The sequence below is a fragment of the Dreissena polymorpha genome, chromosome 14, assembly GCF_020536995.1.
Source record: "Dreissena polymorpha isolate Duluth1 chromosome 14, UMN_Dpol_1.0, whole genome shotgun sequence".
Classification (NCBI taxonomy): domain Eukaryota; kingdom Metazoa; phylum Mollusca; class Bivalvia; order Myida; family Dreissenidae; genus Dreissena; species Dreissena polymorpha.
Window position 1 is genome coordinate 16353420 of NC_068368.1, and position 21654 is coordinate 16375073.

At 34.7% G+C, this 21654-nt stretch overlaps 2 protein-coding genes across 4 annotated transcripts in view; one reads left to right on the top strand and one right to left on the bottom strand.

Annotated features, from left to right (window-relative positions):
- The window catches only part of LOC127858320 (histone-lysine N-methyltransferase SMYD3-like), a 55007-nt gene extending 47933 nt beyond the window's left edge, over window positions 1-7074 (bottom strand). Inside the window, exons 1-3 of the mRNA XM_052395357.1 lie at window positions 6917-7074; window positions 4143-4206; window positions 1525-1690 (exon numbers count right to left, since the gene is read on the bottom strand). Of these exons, the coding sequence (XP_052251317.1) occupies window positions 1525-1690; window positions 4143-4206; window positions 6917-7017 (331 nt within the window). The 5' untranslated portion in view covers window positions 7018-7074. The remainder of the gene's footprint in view (window positions 1-1524; window positions 1691-4142; window positions 4207-6916) is intronic.
- A 3-nt stretch (window positions 7075-7077) lies between these two features.
- LOC127858318 (uncharacterized) lies at window positions 7078-20722 on the top strand. 3 transcript variants are annotated; one of them, XM_052395353.1, is made up of 14 exons: window positions 7078-7158; window positions 7701-7901; window positions 8749-8837; window positions 9667-9773; window positions 11042-11238; window positions 11804-11987; window positions 14551-14676; window positions 15508-15640; window positions 15851-15969; window positions 16393-16509; window positions 17448-17559; window positions 17680-18041; window positions 18207-18308; window positions 18763-20722. In XM_052395353.1, exons 2-14 carry the CDS (start codon window positions 7723-7725, stop codon window positions 19561-19563), a joined length of 2628 nt encoding a protein of 875 aa, XP_052251313.1. In that variant the 5' UTR covers window positions 7078-7158; window positions 7701-7722; the 3' UTR covers window positions 19564-20722. The 3 variants fall into 3 exon arrangements, with proteins under 3 accessions (XP_052251313.1, XP_052251314.1, XP_052251312.1); XM_052395354.1 differs by having other exon boundaries at window positions 7092-7332; XM_052395352.1 differs by having other exon boundaries at window positions 7092-7320.
- Window positions 20723-21654: the final 932 nt, after the last annotated feature.

Below are 21654 nucleotides of genomic sequence, written 5' to 3' on the forward strand. Positions count from 1 at the left end.
ACCTAAACGCGGACCCGAAGTTCAAGGTCAAGGTAAGAGGGGTCAAAATTTGTGTGCGTATGGAAAGGCCTTGTCCATATACACATGCATACCAAATATGAAGGTTACATCTGAAGTGACATAGAAGTTATGAGCATTTTTCAAAACCTTAACTCAGATTTCGAAACCTAAACGCGGACCCTAAGTTCAAGTTCAAGGTCAAAGGTGTCAAACTTTGTGTGCATATGGAAAGGCTTTGTCCATTTACACATGCATACCAAATATGAAGGTTACATCAGAAGCCACATAGAAGTTATGAGCATTTTTCAAAACCTAAATGCAGATTTTGAAACCTAAACGCGGACCCTAAGATAAAGATTAAGGTCAAAGGGGTCAAAATTTGTGTGCCAATAGAAAGACCTTTTCCATATATACATGCATACCAAATATGAAGGTTACATCTGAAGTGACATAGAAGTTATGAGCATTTTTCAAAACCTAAACGCGGACCCTAAGTTGAAGTTAAAGGTCTACGGGGTCAAAATTTGTGTGCGCATGGAAAGGCCTTGTCCATATACACATGCATACCAAATATGAAGGTAACATCTGAAGCGTCATAGAAGTTATGAGCATTTTTCAAAACCTAAACGCAGATTTCGAAACATAAACGCCGACCCTAAGTTGAAGGTCAAGGTCAAAGGGGTCGAAATTTTTGAGTGTATGGAAAGGCCTTGTCCATATACACATGCATACCAAATATGAAGGTTACTTATGAAGCGACATAGAAGTTATGAGCATTTTTCGACTTCTTAATGCAAAGTGTGATGGAAAGACAGACGAACAGACAGACGGACGGTCCCATCACTAAATGCCCTCCTTCGGGGGCATAATAATAAGTACAAGTGCAAGTTTTTATGTTGTACATTGATAAGTGTGGAAATACTTTGTAGAACAAGTTTTGTCTACAGAAAAATGTCTAAGGTTAGTCCAGTACACACCTCCTCCACCTTGATTATGAGGGAATATAAAATGTATGGGCTGAGTTCTGTGAAAAGGGGGTTTAATGCCTGAGTGAAAAGTGTCATCCCAGATTAGCCTGTGCAGTCTGCACAGGCTAATCAGGAACAACACTTTCTGCCTAAACTAGATTTTTGCTAAGAAGAGACTTTCCTGAAACAAAAAATATCATAAGAGCGGAAAGTGTCGTCCCTGATTAGCCTGTGTGGACTGCTCAAGCTAAGCTATGAGGATTCGTTACGCACATGATTTAAACCCCCTTTTCACAGAGCAAGGCTCATACATATACTCCACATTTATGGTACATAAAGAAGAGAATCTAATGATTTCAAACAACTTTCTTCATATAATTATAGCAAAATGAACATCATAATTGTGTTCAAATTTGTTTTTAAATTTCAAACCGAGACATAATTCTACCCTTACAGTCATAAAAATGAAAACATAAATAATAATAGAATTCTGACACTAATACCAGTCAAGGGATCAAACAGGAAAACACAAAAAAATTAAAAGACCATATCTTACGAGCCATCAAATCTTCAACTGTTCTCGACCACTGATTGTTCATGGGAAGATTGAGGTTCTGACTGATGACCAATCGCAACAGAAGTCTCACAGAATCCATCGGAATCTTAGGAGCAATAGCCTTCAGACATTTGCACTCCAGCTTGTGAACCATCCAATCTCGTTTCTTGCACACAAAAAAGAGAACATGGTCATGTAGAGACTTAAACAAGAGCACCGCATCACGGATGCCAAAGCTCGGCTGCAGGTGCAGTTTTGAATAAATGAAAGCTTGTCAGAAATTTTTTTAGAGGTCACAGTGACCTTGACATTTGACCTAGTGACCCAGAAATGGGTGTGGCATGTATCTCCGAGAACAGCTGTGCTAATAACTTATCCGCATGATGAGAATGAAAGAATTTTGGTTTTGATTTTGAGTACCTTTTCGTAGAACAGATGTAAGCAGTTTCCGTGACCAATGTAAACAGTATCAAGGAAATTAACCCCTGAACTTTTTACCACTGTTCTCAACAAGCAATGGCAGCCGACGCTTTCACCACTTATATCTCAAGGGACATAGAAGTTTTGAGCATTTTTCGAAACTTAAACGCAAAGTGTGACAGAAATACGAACAGACAGACAGACGGACAGACAAACGGACAGTCCGATCACTATATGCCCCCTTTTCTTTGAAAGGGGGCATAAAAACTTTTTTCCCAAGATATCAATTCAAAACAGCGCAAATAACACCCATTTTAGTCCTTAGTCATGAGAGAATATAACTGGCTACCGGTACTCAAATTTTATGGAGAACACTGTTTTTACACTTACTAAAATGTTTACCTGGTAATCAGCTAGTAGTATAAGAATGTTAAAGACAAATAAATGATATGCATCTTCTAGACAGGGCTTTTTTTCAGCTTTTTGGGAAGATAGCCCATTGCTTTGAAATTGGGAATTTTATTGGCATTTTCAAGAAATTGGGGAAATCAATTGGGATTGAAAACTATATGTCAGAATGAGTTCAGCATCTTTAATCACAAACACGATAATGATCAACAGTTTTCCACATAGGGGTAATAAGCTCACACAAAGTCTTCAGTCACATCAGGCACCATTTTATTAGGAGGCGCTTCATCTTCTTCTGAAGAACTACTGCTTTCAACATGTTGAATATCAGTCAGCACTTTGCTTTCGGCAGGGGTGTAGGTTTTGGGGAGGCAGGGGAAGCATCCGCCTCCCAAATATTTCGGCTAGTCGTTGTTATATAAATAAAAGGTAAAATCCCCCAAAATCGCCGCCCCAAAACCAGTATTTTTGTTATCATCCGCCGTCAGTGCAGAAGCCATGTGTCCCCTCTCAGTCTGCTCCGGGGTTGCCAATAGTGATGTGTCAATATCCCTTGTTAGGTGTCATAAACCAGGGGCCCGGGTAAATGTCATTGTGTTAATTGGTTATTGTTCTTTTCCGTGATTGCACTGTCTGTGTTTTGATTAAGGACAGGCTTTTCTTTTAATTTTTATTGATCACTTTAATTCAAAGGTAACTACCACTAAAAACAATTTTGAGTAAATATACGCGTGTAAAACATTAATTTGATTAAAAATATTTTTGTTCTCTAAGTATAACAGTTATTATTTGATTAGAAACAATTGAAATAATATCATATATGTAATTGTTTAATGTTCAAAATGAGTATTCCTAATCAGCCTCAAAATTTTGCTTTTCCTAAGCGTACATTTGGGAAGAAAAAGCCAGAACAGCGCTCATTCCAATCTAATTGGTTTGATTCGTTCACATGGCTCCACTACGATGAGGTATGTTTATTAGTATTAAATTTTAATTTGCGACCATTCTTACCTTTTATGAACCTTACGTCGATCTAAATACAAACAAAATTTAGAAAAAACAACAACATACAAATAATACTTGTATTGTTGCTTAATAATGCTTTTTTATTATTATCATTAATATTAAACACAAAATTTATTACATTAACAATGTTATTCTTTTAAGAGCCGGGACCTTGCGTCCGCCTCCCCAATGTTTGGAGGTTATCTACGCCCCTGGCTTTCGGAAATCAAGTATGACGATGCAAAAGAGTCACTTCACTTGTTATTTAATCACTATCATTAACAATGGAGGGAGTTTCAATGGTAAGACTTGTACTTCTTGACGATGTTTGTTTATTTATTATTTAATGACGCTTGCTTAACAAAATAACAGTTTTTGTTTTGCCGCCAGGGTTTTGCTTAGGAATATTTTTCATGTTATATTTAGAATTGCGCAACATATTTATTTTCCATGCAGCCGAATCATAAAACACTTGAATTTCATCACAAATAAAATAAGTTTCTTAACAACACGGAGAATATCTTGCACACAAATAATGCCGACATTATCCAAATCGAGGTATAGTCTAAAACCCGTATGAGAACGAATCTGACAAGGCTTTGTTAAAAAGCGAACCAGCCAATGTCATTAGCAGTTTTTTTCTATTTGGGAATTTTTTAGCAATTTTTGGGAAAAAAGTATACTTTTTGCGATTGGGAATATAGCCGAATTTTGGCTATAAAATCGGGCAAAAAAAAAGCCCTGCTAATGAAAACACCACTGTTTAGTACTTTCTACAATCTTACCTGACAAAGGCGATTGCAGTAATACACCCCACCACATCCTGTGCATTTTTTTAAGTCATCAGATCTATAAAGTAAAAAAGAAACCATTTGTTAATTACTGTTTTGAATAACATGATGACCAGTACTTTTTTTCACAATTTTTGGAATGGGATCAAGGCCATTAGGATTTGGAAAAAATTGTTTTGACTAAGAATTGAGTCATTTAAATTGAATACCTATACAATTCACATTTAAAATGTGTGCTTTTTGTTTATAATATTTACTAAGTATCAACTAATAGAGCTTGATCAAAAAGATGATCTGATATTTTGATACATTTTATTAATCCTTTCCATATGGAATTTTAGTCACTTATTCTGGAAATTGAAGACTTTTTTGAGATTGGGAATTGGGCCTAATTTGAGACTCAAATTTTACACACAACCCCTTTATGTTCCCAGGACAGAAACTGGAAGGCCTCCCCAATGTTTGAATGTTATCCACGCCCCCTAAGATTGCTGAAAATTTTAAAGATGGCAGCCCCTATGGAGTTTAAATCAATAATGATTTGAAAAATGTTACATTATGTCAGGCCTTTTCCCCTCCATTTTGGGAAAACGCCACACTGGAATTTTGGGAATTTCACGTCGTGAAAAACCCCATTTTGGGAAAAAAATTAATCACAAAACTGGCTCAATTGGGAAAAATAATCGCATGTAAATAGTGTTTCCTATATTTCAAAGAAGCCGTTAACTGGTAAATTATAAACCACCATTTTGATAACATATGATTAAAATTTAAAAAAATATTATGAACATGTGTGATAAATGCAGTTTTTTTTTTCTTATTTTGGGGCAAGGGCCTGGCCTTTTTTTAGGTGAAAAAAATCGCGGAAACGCCGGATTTTGGGGGAAATAAGGAAAGTCTTAAATAATGAATTTAACATATTTTACTGTTTTTAAAACAAATTTTAGGCAACGGATAATTTAATTATGCAATTTGTTTTTATTTTCTACACTGGATCAGGTTAACTTATATATTTTAAGGTTAAAAAAAAAAAAAAAAAAAAAAAGAAGAATTTTGGACCCGTGGCATAGGGCGGAAAAGGCCTGAATGTAGAATTTTGAAATAAAAAGGAAAATTTAGAGTGATAGCCAATGATCGCAAATACACCATTCAGTGAGTGAACGCTGGGGAAGACAACCATGGTTGACTTCAAATAAAAAGAATGTAATGCCAACGCTGGTTAATAACAGTTAACTTATGGCTCAGTCATACATGCCAGGATTTTTTAGGTCCAAAGTGGGACATTCCATAAAAAATTGTCGGGACATTTGACCAAAAAGCAGGACACCTAAAACGATCTATCATTCCACCTTTACTGTAGTCAGTTTAGTACTAACAATCCTCTTGATACTTTAATTCAAGACATAAAACATCTGATATAAAGCATGAAATCTAAAACATAACAATAACAGTTTTATTAAATAAGACAATAGCAAACAACGAAGATAATATTCATCTTTTTAGAGTACAAAATCTGGAACATTACGACAACAATAATCATTATATTACTTTCAATGGCAAACATTAACGCAGGGGAGGCTATCCAGTACACTTAAAGTACGGGTTACAGTAAACTATCTACCGAACATTTTTTTAAGCATGTATCCATGCGCAGTTTGTTACTTGTTAATTGTCGCGGCTTAATTGGAGTAGGGTCAAACTGTCATGCATAGCACCTCATTGTTTTTATTACAATTACACCCAATTACACTAGACAGGATGGGTATTACTTATTGGACTGTTTGTTGCGAATTTGGTATATTGCACATTCGGATTATCCCGCTATTTTGGACCTAAACATTGAATGTAAAAGACTCATTAATGACGTAGAGTTCATTTTACAAAACAATTTTTTTGTAAACCATTTAAAACAAAGACAAAAACAAACACATTTTCAACATTTATTTCATTATAATACAACTATTGATAGCAATAAGCGACCACTACCTTGAAGACCACCATGGTGTGAATGCCTGATAAAATCAATAATTAGCCAATTAATCACTGATAAGGTGCCATAAACAACATTGGTACACACGAAAAGTAGAATCGGATTGTTAATTGGGGGCAAAAAAGGGATTAGCGATGGTAAGTGTTAGCGAAACAGAGCTTGAATAGCGAATTTTATTGGGAACCTATAGACCTTACATCGTTTTTTACGAATGTCGGGACAAATCGTTTCATATGGGGACGCCGGGACAAAGGGCCCAAAAGCGGGACTGTCCCGCTGAGATCGGGACGTCTGGCATGTATGGCTCAGTTGCTATTTGTGAAAGGGATAATCAATGTATGTGGGAGGAACTGAGGATAAACATTACTTATTTTGTATGATTTTGATGCTTTAGTTAAGAACACTTACATGAATTATGGTACTCATTTGCCACTTATGATGTCTTAATTTATTCTCAAATGTAACAAATATTTCTGTAATAATTTGTTATTTTCTTTCTGATTTCAGGTCAAGGACAAGTATTCACATGATGAGGATATTGAGATCCTGTTTTAAATGAGTTTGTCATCTTTTCTGGATACCAGACTTAGGAACAAACTGATTTCCGTATTTTGCAAATAAGATATACACTGTGTCCATTTGTTAGTTTACTTTTTATCCGATTTCCATATCCGAAAATTCATTTTCATCCGAAATTGCAATCCGAAAATATATGACAAATTGAACATTCCATTGTTTTATTATAGGTACATCAGAAAAGTCAGCAAATGGTTCTTACGAATCAAAACACATGTCACAACGAGATCCCCGATGCTGTTGAAGCAAAACGTGACAAAATGGATCTTCCTGCAACACATTTTCTCCTTCATCGAGTTTCATGCTTTTTCGCGGAAAATTTGCCGGTGTCAAGGCAAAAACTTCTTTACTTATAAAGTTCGTGTTCAGGTGTAAGAATGCTGTTTATGTTATCATTTTTATTTTAAGATTAACCTTTTGATTTTCAAAATTATAACTAAAAAGGTATGAAAATACACGAGTTTATGTTAAACCTACATTTAATCTTGAATTTTTGTCAGAAGAGTGTATAAGTTACTGTGAATTAAGTGCATGTTCATATATTTGATAAGTTTATTTACTTAAGTGTGTTAGATTCAGTACAAAGGAGTGTCCCATTACACAAAGGTCCGATTGAAAGTAGGATGCATTGTTTCATTAATGTTTCCATTATCAATAAATCATAACATTTATTACTGATTTTTTACATTTATATAAATGTTGATAATTTCTAAGGAAAATAGTATTACAAAAGAAAATTACTTGGTAATTAACCAAGTGCAGTTTTCTGTCTTTATTGAAAGATCATTGCAATTTCACAACTTTAAATTACAAAATATTGTTTTGTTTAAATGATGAGTATATGCTGGAAATTATTTTTGTATTTGTATTAACAGGTTCCTTAAAGTATTATTTGTGTTTACAAAGTTATTGTTTGTGTTGACAGGTTCCTGAAATTATTTTTTGTATTTGTGTTTACCAGTTTCTAACATTATTTTTTGTATTAGTGTTTACAGGTTCCGTCAAGCCATGGATCCTGGTATAATTGGGGTCCATCTTCTCAGTGATGTGACAGGATCGCAGGCTTCGAATCTGGGTATTCTACACGGCATTGATCCACGTGTCACGACACTGAAGGATCTCAGGGTATCTCTGTCTAACCAATTGTTGTCATGCCCCACAAATTACTGCTTCTGCACAAAAGAAGGGTAAGTGACTACTATTCGTGTTTTTTAACTTTTATATAGAGCTGTTTTTGGGGTAATATTCTCAATCTTGAAAAGTATCTGTTTTTTCCGCATTATGTCTTATTTACCAACTGAATGGAAATTTTCGCTAATTTTGTAGCTCGTATTTGGAAATATTTTATTCTCTACAATTATCTTTTTTTCCCCAAAACCAGATGTGTTCAAAGTTCCAAGTTTGTCTTATTTTGTAGCCGTTATTTGGTTACATTTCAAATTTACACTTGAATTTCTGATTTTTTGTTTGAGAGTCTGAATTATTTTTCTTGCAGGTAGAATAAGCATTTTATTTTTTTGTTTTGTTAAGCAATTCTGTTCTGAAGGACAGGTTTTATTTGTGTTTGTTTATTGTTTTCAATTATTTGCGAGTTTGTTTCCTAGGGAACTCAATACTAGAACTAATTAATGTGTAAGTTTGAATATTAATTCACGTCTTATCTGCAAACTTAAAGTTCATGTCATAATGTTATTGTTTTACTATGAGTGGTAACCTGAAAAGGGAACAAAGGGCTGGTATTAAAACAGCCTATTGTTAATGTGTAATTCTCTTTTTAAATGTATACATGTGTATTTGAAATCAATAAAAACAATACAAATTATCTATTTTGGTCTTGAATTTAGTTCAATTTTGACATCCAGAAGACAACGTACGTAAATGACTTTCAAAATAAATAATTAAAATTGTCAGTTTGAGAGAAAATTGGTGATTGCTTATTCAAAACATTCTACAGCAATTAACAATTTTGTATGAATATTTTGATTTAATTGATGGTGATGTGTGGTAAAAAACATCATTGTTGGATATTTTCAGATGGATTATTTCAGAAGCACAAGAAACAAATATGTGTGTTGCCCAGTTACTGAATCAAAACAACGAAATCAACTTAAAGATAAAATACAGTATGTTTAATCAGAAATATTTTACATGAATGTCAGATAAAAATATCAGTACTGATAAAGAAGCTGTATACCCCAACATAAACTGTTAAAAGTGATATTATGGGCATTTTTCACTGTTGAATTGACCTGAAAAGAATAAACAGGTTAAAAGAGTTAGTTAAAATGTGGTTACTGACCAATTATCTACAACTCATCTTGCTACCAGTTGTTTATAAAAATATATTTTATATTCGATATCTTACGTGACTCACCAAGTCCTGTAAGCTGAAATGATCCGTAAAACAAAATTGTGTCTTTGTGCCGTATTAACGAATCTGCACTAAAACCTATTTAGGTTCACATCGTACATGCATGATCAGTTGTCAAACGAAAGGACGGTTGATATTCAAATGCATTATTTATTTCTTTTCAGGATTTTGTTTTAGTATGTTGATTCTGCATTAACAAATATAAGTGTATATGAAGTGAAAACACCAAAAATAAAAAAACGGTTGCGATAGTAATATCACTTTAACTTACCCGTAATTATTGTCAATATATTGTACAAACTTTCCCCATAAATAATAATTCTATGGATAATTTTAAAAAAATATATAGGTCAATAAGCATGTTGAATTTTATAAATTGTATTGGTCAATGAAGCATTTAAAAACAGACTTTAAAGTTTATTTTTTTATTTTTCTGTGATATATAACAGAGAAGTATATAGAAAATTGAGCAAAATTTGTTATTCTTAGTACCAGGTCCAGAATCCCCCAAAATAAACTGACACTGTTTAGATTTTCATCCCTTTTAGGTCTGTCAACTACCAGATTAATTGTGTTTTCAGATTTACCAAAAGTTGGAATTCGAAATCGACAGCATGTGATGATTGGGTTTGTTCATGCCTCATTTACCTCCAAATTATCAGGACTAAGGTCCTTGATAGAACAGCAGGTATGATAAAACATGGTCTTGATGGAACAGTTTGCTTGACAGGGCCCTCGTTTTGCACTTTTTACCGCCGAATATTGGCGGCTCCCCCAATGAAAAAAGTATATTTTTTCCCCTATTTCAGCTAAAAATTCCCCCCTTTTTTTAACTTTTATACTTATGTTGCCAGCTGGTATCATGCTACTAACTTTTTATTAAATGTATAATTATGTTAATCACATTAAAATATAGCAATTTTAGGTGTTGAATGGCTGGTGAAAAGATCTTCTAAAATTCCCCTTTTCGCCCAAAACAACGCAAAATTCCCTCCTCTAAGGGCCCCGACCCCAATCACCAAAAGTGTACCAAGGGCCCTGCTTGACAAAGCAGTATGCTTGGTATAATAGTGGGCCTGATAAAATCCCTAATTATTGGAAAGTGGGTTTGATAGAACAGTTTGATTGGTAGAACAGTGTACTTGACTGAACAGTATGTTTGATAGAACAGCAGGTAGCATGAACATTGGGCTTGATAGTTGGCTTGAAATAACAGTGGGATTGATAGAAAAGTGCCCTTGATAAAAAATTCTGCTTGACGGAATGTGTGCTTGATAGAACTGTGGGCTTGATAAAACCTGTGCTTGATAGAAATGTAGGCATGATAGAACAATGTGCTTGACAGAACTATCAGCTTGATAGAACAATGGGCTTGCTTTAAATGTGTGCTTGATAGAACAATGTTCTTGAAACTGATAGAATTGTCTGCTTGACAGAATTGTGTACTTAATAGAATAGTGTGCTTGAAAGAACTTTGGGCATGATATAATAGTGAGCTAGGTATTATGGAAGAAATGATAGAACAGTGGGCTTGATGGAGAAATGAAGCTTATAGAACAGAAGCCATGATTGGAAATTCTGCTTGATAGAACAGTGGGCTTGATATCATATTGTGGGTGATTCAAAAGAGGTTTGATAATATACTAGAAGATAACATTCTGTTTTTATAGGAGAATGGTTTGATAAAACAGTGTTGCCTTCAGTTGTATTCACCAATAATTTGTATGTGCATTTGGTGTATTTGTTGCGTGTTTGTGTGCTGGGTCTACTGCTTGGTTGCTGAGTCACACTGTTTACCATAAATAAAGGTATTTGGGACCCAATTCTATAATAAGTTTTCTTTCTATGTTGTATTTATTTGGCTTGATTTTCTTTATTATGTATTCTTTTGGACGCAAACTCAAATACCTACATCACTGCTGCTTCCCATAATTTTGATTCTTTGTAACATTGCAGATTCTGTTTTTCAACAAGCCTGCTGTAACATTCCAATTCCTCGATGGTAACCTCTGGCCAATCAGCCTGCTCCAGGAGGATCACATGATCATTGCAGACATTCTGATTGGACATTGCGTTACAACTAATTTGCATATGATCATCCAGTCACCTCAAATCTCTCCAACAAAGGAACCACCATTTAAAAGAATGAAAATGTAAGTGTCTGGTTTGTTGTGTAAAATCAATATGGGCCGTGTTAAGTGAAAAGGGAAGTTGATGCATATGCGTTAAGTGTCGTCCCTGTGCAGTCGCAGAGGCTAATCAGGTACAACACGTGCCGCTTTGATGATATTTTTTGTTTACAGAAAGTCTCTTCTTTGCAAAAATCTAGTTTAGGCTGAAAGTGTCGTCCCTGATAAGCCTGGACTGCACATGCTTACCTGGGACGACGCTTTACGCACACGCATTAAACCCCCGTTTTCACAGATGAAAGTTCATATGTTATCATCCATACATAAACAAGAATGTGTATAAACAAGTATATAGATACTCTCTTAATCATAGACAGAAATTCAAAGCATATACATAAGTTTTTAAGGGAACGCTCCACAACTAGTGAGCATTGGGCTAAAATATTATATTTGACCTCATATGTCTTTAAATCAGTTGCTTTAAATTTGTAATGTTTCTTTTTATAAAGCACATACAGGCACAAAAACTGTGATAATAAAATCAAGCACTGTGTTTGATGCTTAGTTTTTGTTGCATGTTGCCTTTCAGCAACCCCCAGTTGTCGTTCCGGTCTAGTAAGGACCTCTCGCGGCCAAGCACACTGCCGACGGACATGACCGACGGGCAGCTAGAGCCCAAACAAGTGCTTATCAGCTATGTGCGCTCCGAGGCCGCTAGCCATGCCCTGAGGTTGAAGGAGTGGCTATCAAAAAAAGGCCTTAGTGTTTATCTGGTAAATTTGTGTCCATGCTGCTGTTTGTAATTGCCATTGACAACATCAATGCTTTGCATTTAGCACTCCAAGGTGGTGACGCAAAATGTAATCATTTTTGTTGATCCCGTTTGCCAAAAGCTTAATATAGCAGTCACAATGGTCAAGGGTATGTGAGTGCTTGTGTATATGCACTATGACATGCTGGGTTGCCCAGATTGTTACTTGGTCATTGTTCATAACCTTGTGTGAGGTTGAAAATGTTAGTTCATAACCTTATGTGAGGTTGAAAATTTTAGTTCATAACCTTGTTTGAGGTTGAAAATGTTAGTTCATAACCTTGTGTGAGGTTGAAAATGTTAGTTCATAACCTTATGTGAGGCTGAAAATGTTAGTTCATAGCCTTGTGTGAGGTTGAAAATGTTAGTTCATAACCTTGTGTAAGGTTGAAAATGTTAGTTCATAACCTTGTGTGAGGTTGAAAATGTTAGTTCATAACCTTATGTGAGGTTGAAAATTTTAGTTCATAACCTTGTTTGAGGTTGAAAATGTTAGTTCATAACCTTGTGCGCAGCTGAAAATGTTAGTTCATAGCCTTGTGTGAGGTTGACAAAGTTAGTTCATAACCTTGTGTGAGGCTGAAAATGTTAGTTCATAGCCTTGTGTGAGGTTGAAAATGTTAGTTCATAACCTTGTGTGAGGTTGAAAATGTTAGTTCATAACCTTGTTTTAGGTTGAAAATGTTAGTTCATAACCCTGGGTGAGGTTGAAAATATAAGTTAATAACCCTGGGTGAGGTTGAAAATGTTTATAACTGTGATGAGGTTGAATATGTTAGTTTGTAACTATGTGTGGTGTTGAAAATGTTATTTTTCAACGCTGGATGAGAATAAACATGTCAGTAATGCAAAGCAATGACCCAGTGTCTATCTGGTAAATGGCTCATTGTCTATCTGGTTAATGATTCAGTGTCTATCTGATTAATGGCTCAGTGTCTATCTGGTTAATGGCTCAGTGTGTATCTGGTTAATGCCTCAGTGTCTACTTGGTAAATGGCTCAGTGTCTATCTGGTTAATGGTTCAGTGTTTATCTGGTTAATGGCTCAGTGTATATCTGATTAATTGCTCAGTGTCTATCTGGGTAATGGCTCAGTGTATACCAGGTTGATGACTTAGTGTATATCTGGTTAATGGCTCAGTGTCTATCTTGTTAATGGCTCAGTGTCTATTTGGTTAATGGCTCAGTGTATACCTGGTTAATGACTCAGAGTCTATCTGGTTAATGATTCAGTGAATACCTGATTAATGACTCAGTGTCTATCTGGTTAATGGCTCAGTGTCTATCTGGTTAATGGCTCAGTGTCTATCTGATTAATGGCTCAGTGTCTATCTGGTTAATGGCTCATTGTCTTTCTGATTAATGGCTCAGTGTATATCTGGTTAATGACACAGTGTCTATCTGGTTAATGATTCAGTGTATACCTGCTTAATGGCTCAGTGTCTATTTGGTTAATGGCTCAGTATATACCTGGTTAATGGCTCAGTGTCTATCTGGTAAATGCCTCAGTGTCAATCTGGTTAATGGCTCAGTGTCTATCTGATTAATGGCTCAGTGTCTTTCTGGTTAATGACTCAGTGAATTCCTGGTTAATGACCCAGTGTCTATCTGGTTAATGACTCAGTGTCTACTTGGTTAATGACTCAGTGTCTATCTGGCTTATGGCCCAGTGTATACCTGGTTAATGGCTCAGTGTGTATCTGGTTAATGCCTCAGTGTATACTTGGTTAATGACTCAGTGTCTATCTGGTTAATGGCTCAGTGTCTATCTGGTTAATGGGTCAGTGTCTATCTGGCTAATGACTCAATATATGTCTGATTTATGCCTCAGTGTCTACTTGGTAATTGGTAAATGATTAAGTGTCTATCTGGTTAATGACTCAGTGTCTATCTGGTTAATGACTCAGTGTCTATCTGGTTGATGTTATGCTGGTTGGGTTGCTGCAAACAAGTAATGGTTGGACTTGTGTTAATTATAGTGTGGGGAAAAGTTAATAGGAAGCATTTTTCCCATCTCTTTGTCTCCAATTGTGTCCGCTCTTTTTTTCTTTTTAGCAAAACGGTTTTCTTAACGGCAAAAAAAGGACAAATTTGATATATGACATGTGTTGTTTTCTACAATCATGGGATCAAGACACATGTTAAATATAAAGATAGAAGCTATGATATATTTCCTTCAGGACGTTAATGAGATACAAGTTGTAGTCGATTGGCAGGAATCTCTTAAATATGCCATGAGCTATGAGGCTCGGTCTGGAAAAAACAGGACTTAATGCTTCTTTGTAAAGTGTCATTTCAGATAAGCCAACCAGTCCAAACAGGCTTACCAGAATCTACACTTTCAGCTTCATAGAAGTTTTTGTTTACAGGAAGTCTCTTCTTAGTAAAAATCCAGTAAAAACTTAAAGTGTCCTTTTTGATTAACCTGTGCGCACTTCACATGCTTATGCATGATGACACTCTTAGCAGCTGCATTAATCCCTGTTTTATCAGAACGCGGCTTACATTATATTAAATTGTTTTCAGGACGTTCATGAGATACAGACAGGCGTAGATTGGCAAGATTCTCTGAATTTTGCCGTGAGTGGCTGTGAAGTGTTTGTTCCTTTGGTAACCAAAACGTATGGAGAGACACAATGGACCAACAGAGAGGTATACATGTATTTAGAATCTTACTATCTGAAAATATAGGATTGGCAATTTTAAAACACACATACCTATCTTAAAATATACATGATATTTGTAAGAAAAAACATGACTGCCTTGAAATATCTTACGCTTTAAAACCATATACATGTACAATAGATGAGTTATTAAATGATCCGAAGTCTTTCCAGTTAACCATTTACCACTTAGATACATATTTTGATACATTTGTAGTCCTTTAGATAGTTACATTTAATTTAATACCTTTTTTACTAAATTTCAGTTTTAAAGGCTTCATCTCCAAACCTTAGATACTGATGAGCAGCAAAAAGCATAAAACCTAAACAAACTGCAAGTTACTTGCAGGCTGTTCTGGTTTTATGCTGATTGCAATTCCAATTTTCACTTTGCTTCTTATGGGGGAAGGGTTAATGTAGTAAGATATTGAGTCATTAAATTTACCCAGAGTGTAAAATTTGTCTATCATTAAGTTGACATAAGCTTTTGTTTTAGAGATATACGGGTAGTCATAAAATGATTTAGAACATTTACCAAGCTTTATCATAGCTAATCAGGCAAGCTTGCACAGTGTGTAGAGCGCTGGACTATGTATTGAAGGATTGGGGGTTTGATCTAATCACCTTTTTAATTATAAGGTGATGTTTAAACCCTACCATGCTGAAGTTAGCTAATCATTGTGGCCATAAGTAAGCAACAAAAAGGTTATCAATTTTGATAATAAGTCATAAAACAGATTTAAACAGATTTAAAAACTCACATTAGAGTTAACTAATGATGAATGCTTGAGTGATAAAATACTGTAACATTTTGTTTCAGATAAAGCTAGCTGATGTGTTGGGCAAGTATATTCTACCTGTGAGTTTCCTAAAAGAGTGGCCACCAAGGTGTCTTGCCATTCAGTTTGCCACGACACAGTTCATACCATGGAGACCAACAGACCTGAATCCAGGTACAATAGTGAATAGTTCTCACAAATATGATACCCGATTTCACAAAGATCATTCTGGATTCGTATTATTATGCATACTTTTTTAAAGTCCTGATTTTCAAAATATTCAACATAGTCACAACTCTTACTGACAAGGTGATGGGATAAGATATCTGCATTACACAAAATGTTCACTGCTCTAAACACTTAATGTTTCTTCTTTTTACCTAGATAATGCTGATGATGATATTCTGAACTGGAAGACAGAAGATGTCAAACTTGTGTCGGAGAAAATAGCAAACCGCGTCAGAAAACTTGTGAATTCCGTAATGCCGTCACTGTTAAAACGAGTATGTAACCGTTCAGAGGGTATTATAATAGATTTTGTAATGCAGTTTGTTAATTGTTTAATTTACATTTTACTAGATGTAATTGCTTATCAAATTGTGAATGATTTTGATTTTTTAAATTTTCAATAACTATTAATTCAAATGCAATTGGGTTTTAAATTGAATGTTTTAAAATATTATTATTTTATACTTGAAAGTGTATTTCGTATAAAGAATATACATTGAGATAATAAGTTTGTTGAAAGCTTTATTCATCGAAAATGGTGACATTGGGAATTTTTACTGACATAAAAAAAGATCATTTAATGCGAAAATGTTTTGTGATGCAAACCATCATTTTGTGTAGATGTATTAAACTTTGAATCGACTTATTTTCATATAATAATATACCTATGTCGTATGAAAATGTGTGTAACATTTCAGGGAACAGTAGTTAAAAGTTGTGCATGCGTAGAAGAGGACAACTTAATGGCAACCATAAACGATCGCGAAGGAAAACCTCTTGTTATGATCTGCCTGCATCCGGATCAAGTCAGCTTTGTAAGTGGCTGGATCTTTTAACATTATAAAATAGCCCATAACTAGAAATTATAAAGTCATTTTGGTTACCAAGTTGTTTTAAGCTTCACTTACCTTATGTAATTTCCATTTGCCCGCACATTTGTTTGAATGTGTGTAACATTTTCTTTTAGAAGTTAAACCATATTTTATGGAACATCAGAACATGTTCCTTAAATGGCTGTACAAAATGGTTATGGTGTGCTGCAAGAAAGCTATGAATACAGACATGGAAACATTTTGGAACATCTTAACATAAAAAGTAAAATACAAACACATCCACTGAAATTTACCATAAGTGTTTTATACCAAAGTTTCGCAAAGGGATCTGCACTATTGAAATACATGTCCAACAGGGAGGGCTATGTTATATGTTATAGCTTGTTTGAAAACTCGACGTTTTAAATCACTTATTAGATGTTGAAATAATTAAGTTTTGCTCAATTGGTTGCCATCGAAACCAAACTTGCTTAAATGATTTCATTAGGTAACAAAACATCCATCAAATGATGACTTTTTAACCATGTCAAGGTCATGTTTCTTCACTTTATACGCCACAGAAGTAGGAGTAATGCATGTATTGCGTGGCCCGTTTATGCACACAACTAGAGAGTATCTTCAAATTATGTTTCCAATGCATCGGCTTAGATGCTTTTAACCCTTTCTCACTGAGAAGGAAAGTAAAAAAGTGCAAACAGCATAAAATCAGAACAGCCTGCGAGTAACTCGCAGTCTGTTCAGCATATGCACTTGCTGTTCATCAGTATCTAAGGTTTGGAGATGAAGCCTTAAAAACTTGAATCTAGTAGGAAAGCTCTTAAATAAAATATAACTTTCTAAAGGACTACAAATGCGTGAAAATACGTATCTAAGTGGTAAAGGGTGTAAACTTACTGAGTGCTGTTTTGTGTTCTTGCCAGGCTGAAGAGTTACAGAGCCTTTTAGAGCGGTCGGGCTTGGAGGTCTGGTGTACCACGCAGCTGGATAAGGCACACCTGGAGTACATTGACAGCCTTGCCAACAGCCAAGAAGGTAGCGTTGCTATGACATTGGCAACTATTGAATTATTTTACAAAAAAAAAGTCAACAATTCTTCACCAGGCATTATTAAAACAATTATTTCAATAAACATCAACTCGATTTCTATTTCAGGAATCACATACTCCATCCTCAACAAGTCAGACTGTAAATCGCACCTGTCAGCTAGCGAAAAGAATAGGGACCTAAAAAAAGAGGAAAGGGACCTAAAGAATAAGGATTGGGATCTAAAGAAAGAGGAACGGGACCTAACAAATGATCACATGGACCTAAAGAAAGATCATTTGGACCTAAAGAAAGATCATAGGGACCTAAAGAAAGATCTTAGGGACCGAAAAAAAGAGGATCTGGATCTAAAGAATGAGGAAAGGAACCGAAAGAACATTTGCAAGTTTCAAGAGATGGCCGATGAAGCAAGTGTTGTGTTGTTTATATTGTCGGAGGTGTTTGCGGATTCTAGAGTCTGTCAGCAACAGGTAAAAAAGACTAATCTTAAAACTGATATGTTCTAAATGTGTTTGAAGTAATATTTCTTGATTTTATTCTATTATATTACATCTTCAATAGTCTAGGAGTGGTTTGGTAAATACAGACCCTACTATTCGTGCTCTTGACTTAATTTGCTTTATTGACCTGTTCAGGTGTTTTACTGTGAGCATCGGAAGAGGGTCATTCCGATCCTTTATGAAGGCTTCACGATGCCAGACTGGATGGCCATGCTTGTTGGTTCACATAGATTGGAGGTAAGACTTGGTCTCATTTTTCCAATGTGTTTGTCATTTATTTATTTTTTTAAGTTGATTTTTTTACTCAAAACATATTATGTATTGTTCTTATTTGCCACTTACTGATCATAACAATGTATTGATTTATTATCAGAAATAATTGTGCACAAAGAATTGTTCTTTATAATTATATCCTGTACTTGTTTTTCTTCATTATGGTCTTAATAGAATTAAATTATTTTATCAATTAAATGGAAACATCGGCTTCCACATGTAGTCGCACCAATCAGATATCTATCTTTATGCTACTCGAGTATTTTTGCTTATCCCTTGCAGCCATTTCATACTTATCAAAAAATCTTAACACATGTATAAAAATGTACTTCAATAGCTGTGAACTACAGACTCGCCGTTAAATTCTCGATAATGCATCAACAACTGTTAAGATCTGCTTTATTTCGTTTCGGATTAGCGTCGCCAAGATGAAGATTTTCAGGAAGTCCTCGTCCAGAGAATTAAATCTTCAGTCGATCCAGCTCTTCGATTGAAGCAATCAAAAAGTGTCGGTTTTACTCCCAGCCCAAGCGAGTTCCAGATGTTTCAATCAAACAGATCACTGTCCAACAGTTGGGGATCACCTTGGACTTTCCCTATCAAAGTGCCATCACTCCGCCGACAGTCTTCACTTAAGGAGCAGTCTTTTGAAAATGGGACAAGTATTATGCCTGATGACGTGATTGTGTATGGAAAACCTGGTTCTAACAATAGTAGCAAAAGTGACGAGCAGTCTGAAAATGGAGAATCAGTTAAGTATTCAACTGGTATTACTCCGACTCTGGAAAATGGGATAAGTGCTAGACCCGAAGAAGTGATTGTTTATGGAAAACCCGGTTATTATAATAATAGCAAGAGTGGCTTTGAGGGAGATTTACTCAAAGGTCATGGAGAGACATCGGCAAATGGAGAAGCAGAAACGAATCATGAAAACGGGTTAATTGCACTGTCCGAAAGAGAGAATCTGTATGGAAAACATAGTTCTTACAATAAGAGCAAAATAAGTATCGATGTTAATGTACTGGAAAGTCAAAGGCAGCCATGGGAAAATGGAGAAGCAGTAAACAATTCAAGTGGTATTACAAATGCAGGAGTAAATGGGGAGTCAAAGTCGAAAGAAACTGATGAAGCTGTGCTTCAGAATGGACAAACAGCTCTGCATGCTTCGCCTAAACAGTTGAAACCGAATCTTGTCACTGCACAAACAATAATTTTGTAAAATGTAAAGGCTAGTAAATCCTATTAAAAGTAGGAAGTTACTTACAGGATACTTGTATTTAACACTATTGAGTGTTCTTTTGACACTTAAGGTGTGGTATTTATTTATATATTATTATGCTTATTTTTGAAATCCATGTTCTTGATTGATAAATAATGCCTTTTTACTTGATTTTATATTGTATATTTTGACGTTTATTAATATTAATTTTTTTCAAAGTACTTAAAGAACAAAGTACATTACCCCCCCCCCCCCCCCCATAAATAAATAAAAACATACATTTGTCTGTTAACACATTTATTCATGTAATAACTTTTTATATAATCTTATATATCTAAAATATGACTGTTGAATTCATGTATATGTGTGGAATAAACAAAATACAGATAAAGTAGATTTTTCAAGATTTGTTTCTTTTGAATTCTTACAACATACTTTTACAAAAAAAAGCTTGACAATTAAATATCTTGCCCCCATCCAATTTTATGCATATAAATATTTATTATAACTACATATTCAAAACAGGTTTAATTAAGAATGGCTGAAGAAAAAAGACATACTATGGTTATATCGACATAATATGGTTAATATCTATTCTTTTCATAATACTTTTAATATTTTGAATTCCTTTTCTTGACATAATATGGTTATGTCCTGTATTTTTAGATACAATTATTTTGTTGTTTTCATGACAATCTAAGGTTTTATCATTTTTTTAAAAAGCAACATCTTGTCGTTGTCTCAATATTATATATTATATTGTTTTCTTGCGATAATATGGCTATGTCATTTTCTTTACATAATACTGTATATTAATTTTGTTGTCTTTACATTATGTGGTTGTGTCGTTTTCAGTTAAGCATGTTTTAAAAAATATTTTACTTTATTAAAACGTGTTTCTTTAATATTCGAATAAGTACGTTGTTTATTATATTTTTACATTAATTAATTTTTGCAGGTGCTATATTATTCACTTAACTTTTTTTGTTTTCTTCTTCAGTATTGGATTTATTTCGCGTTGATAAAACATACATTTCTTCTGTTTTATCTTACGATGTTTATTTTAATCACTCTTCATATATGGCATGTACTATTTGTGATTGAATAACAATAACATTAACCTAATAACTGTGCATTTCTAATAAAATTCATTAAAGTCGTGTTCTTTTGGATTACTTAAATCTACCTTTTACTTATAATTACTACATTTTGTGTCAAACAATTTGTGTAAACAACTAATGAGCGTAATATTGAAGGGACGTTTTCACAGATTGTAGCATGTTATTATGCTCCCGGTAGGGTCGCATATAGCAGTTGAATTGTCCGTCTGTCCGTCCGTCCGTCCGTCTGTCTGCCTGTCTGTCTGTCTGTCTTTTGCCCGCCCGAAAACTTTAACGTTGACCATAATTTTTGCAACATTGAACATAGCAACTTGATATTTGGCATGCATGTGTATCTCATGGAGCTGCACATTTTGAGTGGTGAAAGGTCAAGGTCATCCTTCAAGGTCAAATGTAAACAAAATCAAACCGGCGCATAAGGGGGCATTGTGTTTCTGACAAACACATCTCTTGTTTTTCAGTAAATTCTTTAAATTGCGAGATTTAAAAATCTAAACTGAAGAGCGCCATTTTAATTAGCATACAACTCAAGAAATTATTCCCCAAAATTGCGTATACTTTTCTTTAATTTTCTTAATCAGTGACAAATATTGGAAATTCTTAATTTCGACAATCCGTGAAGAAGTCCGTGTAATGGCAGCTTATTTAGCGCGTGACACACTTTCTCATGTTTGTTGATATTTATTCAAACGTATTTCAAAAACCATCAATACATGTCCAATAAAGATAAATGTGTCACGCGCGATGTTGCATAGTCGGTCTTATTTTAACACTATGAAGGATGAAGATATCACGATATTACCTATAAAAGTCGAAATCTTACTTTGACGAAAAGTTTGATGTCATTAGCGGTATGCAGTTTAAGTTTAAGTATCGATGTAATCACCGAAGCGAAATCAGCTTTGAGCCAGGGGTTAATCATTTAAGACTGAAGAGGCCCAGCGTCGAATGTCACATGTACGATATTAAA

Bases quoted from the DNA above. Each gene is read 5' to 3' on its own strand.
- LOC127858318 (XM_052395353.1), top strand. From the start codon at position 7,723: ATGGATCCTGGTATAATTGGGGTCCATCTTCTCAGTGATGTGACAGGA. The intron at 15,641-15,850 runs GTACAATAGTGA...CTTTTTACCTAG, and splicing joins ACCAACAGACCTGAATCCAG to ATAATGCTGATGATGATATT. The intron at 15,970-16,392 runs GTATGTAACCGT...GTAACATTTCAG, and splicing joins TGCCGTCACTGTTAAAACGA to GGAACAGTAGTTAAAAGTTG.